The sequence below is a fragment of the Columba livia genome, chromosome 34 (assembly GCF_036013475.1).
Source record: "Columba livia isolate bColLiv1 breed racing homer chromosome 34, bColLiv1.pat.W.v2, whole genome shotgun sequence".
In the NCBI taxonomy this organism is placed as follows: domain Eukaryota; kingdom Metazoa; phylum Chordata; class Aves; order Columbiformes; family Columbidae; genus Columba; species Columba livia.
The window spans coordinates 531,116-538,117 of NC_088635.1; the positions used below are offsets into that span (position 1 = coordinate 531,116).

The 7,002-nt window shown below is 66.8% G+C and overlaps 1 protein-coding gene across 1 annotated transcript; it reads left to right on the forward strand.

Annotated features, from left to right (window-relative positions):
- Nucleotides 1–2,411: 2,411 nt before the first annotated feature.
- On the forward strand, nt 2,412–6,619 carry LOC135576908 (myotonin-protein kinase-like; the record flags this gene model as incomplete). The annotated part of the gene is made up of 3 exons (XM_065044235.1): nt 2,412–3,337; nt 6,295–6,386; nt 6,464–6,619. Coding segments are annotated over exons 1-3 (444 nt in total), but the record flags the coding sequence as incomplete, so codon positions are not given.
- Between the last annotated feature and the right edge of the window lie 383 nt (nt 6,620–7,002).

The window sequence follows — 7,002 nt, forward strand, 5'->3', positions numbered from 1 at the left end:
AGAGCCCAACAAAGCTCGACAGGACCCAACAGAGCTTGACAGGACCCAACAGAGCCCAACAAAGCTCGACAGGACCCAACAGAGCCCAACAAAGCTCAACAGGACCCAACAGAGCCCAACAAAGCTCGACAGGACCCAACAGAGTCCAACAAAGCTCAACAGGGCCCAACAGAGCCCAACAAAGCTCGACAGGACCCAACAAAGCTCAACAGGGCCCAACAAAGCTCAACAGAGCCCAGCAAAGCTCAACAGGGCCAAACAGAGCTCAGCAAAGCTCAACAGGGCCCAATAAAGCTCAACAGGGCCCAACAGAGCCCAACAAAGCTCGACAGGGCCCAACAAAGCTCGACAGGGCCCAACAGAGCCCAACAAAGCTCCACAGGACCCAACAAAGCTCAACAGGACCCAACAAAGCTCGACAGGGCCCAACAGAGCCCGACAAAGCTCAACAGGGCCCAACAGAGCCCAACAAAGCTCAACAGGACCCAACAGAGCCCAACAAAGCTCAACAGGACCCAACAGAGCCCAACAAAGCTCGACAGGACCCAACAGAGCCCAACAAAGCTCAACAGGACCCAACAGAGCCCAACAGAGCCCAACAAAGCTCAACAGGGCCCAACAGAGCCCAACAAAGCTCAACAGGACCCAACAGAGCCCAACAAAGCTCGACAGGACCCAACAAAGCTCAACAGAGCCCAGCAAAGCTCAACAGAGCCCAGCAAAGCTCAACAGAGCCCAACAAAGCTCAACAGGACCCAACAGAGCCCAACAAAGCTCAACAGGACCCAACAGAGCCCAACAAAGCTCAACAGGGCCCAACAGAGCCCAACAAAGCTCAACAGGACCCAACAGAGCCCAACAAAGCTCGACAGGACCCAACAAAGCTCAACAGAGCCCAGCAAAGCTCAACAGAGCCCAACAAAGCTCAACAGGACCCAACAGAGCCCAACAAAGCTTGACAGGGCCCAACAGAGCCCAACAAAGCTCGACAGGACCCAACAAAGCTCGACAGGGCCCAACAAAGCTCAACAGAGCCCAGCAGAGCCCAACAGGGCCAAACAGAGCTCAGCAAAGCTCAACAGAGCCCAGCAGAGCCCAACAAAGCTCAACAGGGCCCAACAAAGCTCAACAGGGCCCAACAGAGCCCAGCAAAGCTCAACAGGACCCAACAGAGCCCAACAAAGCTCAACAGGACCCAACAGAGCCCAACAAAGCTCAACAGGACCCAACAAAGCTCAACAGGACCCAACAAAGCTCGACAGGGCCCAACAAAGCTCAACAGAGCCCAGCAGAGCCCAACAGGGCCAAACAGAGCTCAGCAAAGCTCAACAGGGCCCAACAAAGCTCAACAGGGCCCAACAGAGCCCAACAAAGCTCGACAGGACCCAACAAAGCTCAACAGGACACAACAAAGCTCAACAGGGCAGGACAGGTCTCTATAGGGTGTCTATGGGGTCTCTATAGGGCGTCTATAGGGTCTCTATAGGGCAGGACGGGTCTCTATAGGGTGTCTATGGGGTCTCTATAGGGTGTCTATGGGGTCTCTATAGGGCAGGACGGGTCTCTATAGGGTGTCTATGGGGTCTCTATAGGGCAGGACGGGTCTCTATAGGGTGTCTATGGGGTCTCTATAGGGCAGGACAGGTCTCTGTAGGGTGTCTATAGGGTCTCTATAGGCCAGGACGGGTGTCTATGTGGTCTCCATAGGGCAGGACAGGTCTCTATAGGGTCTCTATGGAGTCTCTATAGGGCAGGACGGGTCTCTATAGTGTGTCCATAGGGTGTCTATGTGGTCTCCATAGGGCAGGACAGGTCTATAGGGTGTCTATGTGGTCTCCATAGGGCAGGACAGGTCTCTATAGGGTGTCTATGGGGTCTCTATAGGGCAGGACAGGTCTCTATAGGGTGTCTATGGGGTCTCTATAGGGCAGGACAGGTCTCTATAGGGCAGGACGGGTCTCTATAGGGTCTCTAGAGGGTGCCTATGGGGTCTCTATAGGGCAGGACAGGTCTCTGTAGGGTGTCTATGGGGTCTCTATAGGGTCTCTATAGGGTGTCTATGGGGTCTCTATAGGGCAGGACGGGTCTCTATAGGGTGTCTATGGGGTCTCTGTAGGGCAGGACAGGTCTCTATAGGGTGTCTATGGAGTCTCTATAGGGCAGGACAGGTCTCTATAGGGTGTCTATGGGGTCTCTATAGGGTGTCTATGGAGTCTCTATAGGGCAGGACAGGTCTCTATAGGGCAGGACGGGTCTCTATAGTGTGTCTATAGGGTCTCTATAGGGTGTCTATGGGGTCTCTATAGGGTGTCTATGGGGTCTCTATAGGGCGGGACGGGGTCAAGGCGGCGGCCCCTCCGCGCGCTCTTTAAAAGGGCAACGCGCGGCCCCGCCCCCTGCGGGCCCCACCCGCTCCCGGGCCCGGCGGCGGCGGCGGAGGCGCCGGGGGCAGCCGGTGGGGGGCGCTGCGGCACCGGGGCGGGGGGGGGTCGCGGTTCCCGGGGGGTCCCGGGGGATCCCGCTGTCCCGGGGGGTGTCCCGGGGGGTGTCCCGGGGCGGTCCCGCTGTCCCGGGGCTGTCCCGGAGGGTTTTCCGGTGTTCCGGGTGGGTTCCGGTGTCCCGGGGAGGTTCCGGTGTCCCGGGGGTGTCCCGAGGGGGGTTCCTCTGTCCCGGCTGAGTTCCGGTGTCCCGGAGGGGGGGTCCGTTGTCCCAGGGATATCCCGAAGGGGGGTTCCGGTGTCCCGACCCCCAACGGGGTGTCCCGGGGCGGGGGGGGGTGGACCCCGGTGTCCCGGTAACTCGGGGTGGGTTGTGAGTCCCGTGTTTATCTCCTGTCCGTGTGTCCCATCCCCGGTGACACCCGTGTCCCCCCCCCACTCCCCCCCCACCCCGGGGGCCGCTCCCACCCGCACTCACCGGCTGCCCCGTCCCCGGTAGGCGGGTGCAGGAGCTCCCGGTCCCCCCCGGTAACCGGCGTCACCGCTCGATCCCCGGTAGCGCCAAAAGCCGGTGGCCCCCCCCCCCTCCCGCCACCCCGGTGTGTCCGCCCCCCCCCCCCCCCCACCCCCCCCAACTTCCCGGTGGGTTCCCCGCCCCTCCCGGTGGGCGGACGCGGCGGCGGGAGCGGCCCCGGGCCCGGCGATGGCGGCGCCCCCGGGGCGGCGGGAGCGGCTGCGGGCGCTGGCGCTGGGGCGGGGGGCGCTGGGACTGGAGGCGCTACTGGACTTACTGGTGGGACTGGTGGGGGGGTTGAGACACCGGCTGCTGCTGCTCCGGGACGGCGGCGACGGGAACGGGAGCGACAGCGACAAACACGTCCGGGACTTTCTGAGCTGGGGTGAGCAGCGGGGGGGGGGGGGGGACCGGGGGGGTGGGACGGGGGGACACGGGACAAGGGGACATGGGGATGGGGGGGACGGGACAAGGGGACATGGGGATGGGAACGGGGGGGACGGGGCAGGGGGACATGGGGAGGGGGACGGGACAGGGGGACATGGGGATGGGGACGGGGGGGACGGGACAGGGGGACACGGGGATGGGAACGGGGGGACACGGGGATGGGAACGGGGGGGACGGGACAGGGGGACATGGGGATGGGAACGGGGGGGACGGGACATGGGGGACATGGGGATGGGACTGGGGGGGGACGGGACAGGGGGACACGGGGATGGGAACGGGGGGACACGGGGATGGGAACGGGGGGGACGGGACAGGGGGACGTGGGGGACACGGGGATGGGAACGGGGGGGACGGGGCAGGGGGACATGGGGGACATGGGGGACATGGGGGACATGGGGATGGGAACGGGGGGACATGGGGATGGGGACGGGACAGGGGGACATGGGGGACATGGGGACATGGGGATGGGAACGGGGGGACACGGGGATGGGGACGGGGGGGACGGGACATGGGGGACATGGGGGACACGGGGATGGGACTGGGGGGGACGGGACACGGGGATGGGAACGGGGGGACACGGGACACGGGGAGGGGGACGGGGGTTATGGGACACGGGGGACACCGGACAGGGGGGACACGGGGATGGGGACCGGGGTTATGGGACACGGGGATAGGAACGGGGGACACGGGACAGGGGGGACACGGGACAGGGGGGACACAGAGATGGGGACGGGGGGACACGGGGACGGGGGGACACGGGGATGGGAACGGGGGGACACGGGGAACACGGGGACGGGACCGGGGGGTCCGGGAGTGGGGAGTCACCGGGACCGGGACGGGGGTTCGACCGGAAGTGTTCGGGACCGGGGGGGGTTCGGGACACGGGGGGACATGGGGACGGGACTGGGGGGTCCGGGACAGGGTGGGGGACCCGGGTTCGAGACCGGGGCGGGGGGGTGTCCGGGGACCGAACAGTCCCGTCCGGGGGGGGTGATCCGGTACCGGGGGGGGTGATCCGGTACCGGGGGGGGATTGTGATCCGGTACCGGGGGGGGGTGATCCGGTACCGGGGGGGGGTGATCCGGTACCGGGGGGGGGGTGACCCGGTACCGGGGGGGGGTGATCCGGTACCGGGGGGGGGGTGATCCGGTACCGGGGGGGGGATTGTGATCCGGTACCGGGGGGGTCGGACACCTGCGGCCCCTCCTGCTGCCGGCGGGACCGGACACCGGGGTCCCTGTAGTGGGGGGGGGGGTGTCCCGGTCGGCCGGGCCCGGGCTGGGGGGGGGGCGGGGGGGCCGCGGCTCCGCTCCTTTTCTGGGCACGTCGGGCCCGGCCCCCCCCGCGGGCGCCGAGCGCTGCGCGGCCATAAATGGGCTGAGGGTGCGCGGCGGCCCCCCCCCCGACCCGGTACCGAGGGTGTCACACCCCCCCCGGCGATTGTCACCTCCCCCCGGGGTTGTCACCCCCCCCCCCCCCGCCCCGGGACTGTTAACCCCGCCCCCGGGATTGTCACACCCCCCACCCCCCCCCCGGACTGTCACCCCCCCCCCCGGGGATTGTCACCCCCCCCCCCCCCGGGATTGTCACCACCCCCCACACACACTGTCACACCCCCCGCCACCCCATTTCCCCCCATGTGCCCCCCCCCGGGGCCCCCCCAATGCCCCAACTGCCCCCATAGCGGATTCTCCAGTTGCTTGTACTGGGGTTGTGCCCCCCCCCCCACCCGCACCCCCAAATCCCACCGCATGGGTGCTGAACCCCCCCCATGGGTGCTGCCCCCCCCCCCTGCCATGGGTGCTGATCCCCAAATGGGTGCTCCCCCCCCCCCCCCATAGGTGTTGACCCCCGCCCATGGGTGCTGACCCCTATGGGTACTGACCCCCATGGGTGCTCCCCCACCCACCCACGGGTGCTGACCCCCATGGGTGCTCCCCCCCCACCCACGGGTGCTGACCCCTATGGGTACTGACCCCCACGGGTGCTCCCCCCCCACCCACGGGTGCTGACCCCCACCCATGGGTGCTCCCCCCCACCCACGGGTGCTGACCCCCATGGGTGCTCCCCCCCACCCATGGGTGCTGACCCCTATGGGTGCTGACCCCCATGGGTGCTCTCCCCCCCCACCCACGGGTGCTGACCCCCATGGGTGCTCCCCCCACCCACGGGTGCTGACCCCTATGGGTACTGACCCCCATGGGTGCTCCCCCCCACCCACGGGTGCTGACCCCTATGGGTACTGACCCTCATGGGTGCTCCCCCCCCCCACCCACGGGTGCTGACCCCTATGGGTACTGACCCCCATGGGTGCTCCCCCCCCCACCCACGGGTGCTGACCCCTATGGGTACTGACCCCCATGGGTGCTCCCCCCCCCACCCACGGGTGCTGACCCCTATGGGTACTGACCCCCACGGGTGCTCCCCCCCCCCACCCACGGGTGCTGACCCCCACCCACGGGTGCTGACCCCTATGGGTACTGACCCCCACGGGTGCTCCCCCCCCACCCACGGGTGCTGACCCCCACCCACGGGTGCTGACCCCTATGGGTACTGACCCCCATGGGTGCTCCCCCCCCACCCACGGGTGCTGACCCCTATGGGTACTGACCCCCACGGGTGCTCCCCCCCACCCATGGGTGCCCCCCCCCCCCCACCCACGGGTGCTGACCCCTATGGGTACTGACCCCCACGGGTGCTCCCCCCCACCCATGGGTGCCCCCCCCCCCCACCCACGGGTGCTGACCCCTATGGGTACTGACCCCCACGGGTGCTCCCCCCCCCACCCACGGGTGCTGACCCCTATGGGTACTGACCCCCATGGGTGCTCCCCCCCACCCACGGGTGCTGACCCCCACCCACGGGTGCTGACCCCCACCCACGGGTGCCCCCCAGCCGAGCCCGTGGCCTCGCGGCTGCAGGAGCTGCAGCTGCAACGAAGCGACTTCGAGATCTTGAAGGTGATCGGGCGCGGGGCCTTCAGTGAGGTGAGGGGACACGGGGGGGGGGGACACGGGTGACACTGGGGGGGTGACAGCGGGGTGACACCGGGGTGACGCCGCAGGTGGCCGTGGTGCGGATGAAGGAGTCGGGGCAGATTTACGCCATGAAGATCATGAACAAGTGGGACATGCTGCGGCGCGGGGAGGTGAGGGACATTGGGGACAATGGGGACACTGGGGGCACTGGGGACATGGGGGACATTGGGGACAATGGGGACGTTGGGGACAACGGGGACACTGGGGGCACTGGGAACATTGGGGACATTGGGGACAACGGGGACACTGGGGGCACTGGGGACATTGGGGACATTGGGGACAACGGGGACGTTGGGGGCATTGGGGACATTGGGGGCACTGGGGATATTGGGGACACTGGGGACATTGGCGGCACTGGGGACATTGGGGGCATTGGGGCATTGGGGACAATGGGGACATTGGGGACATTGGGGGCATTGGGGACAACGGGGACATTGGGGACAATGTGGGCACTGGGGACATTGGGGGCATTGGGGACAACGGGGACATTGGGGACAATGGGGACATTGGGGGCATTGGGGACATTGGGGGCACTGGGGGCATTGGGGACATTGGGGACATTGGA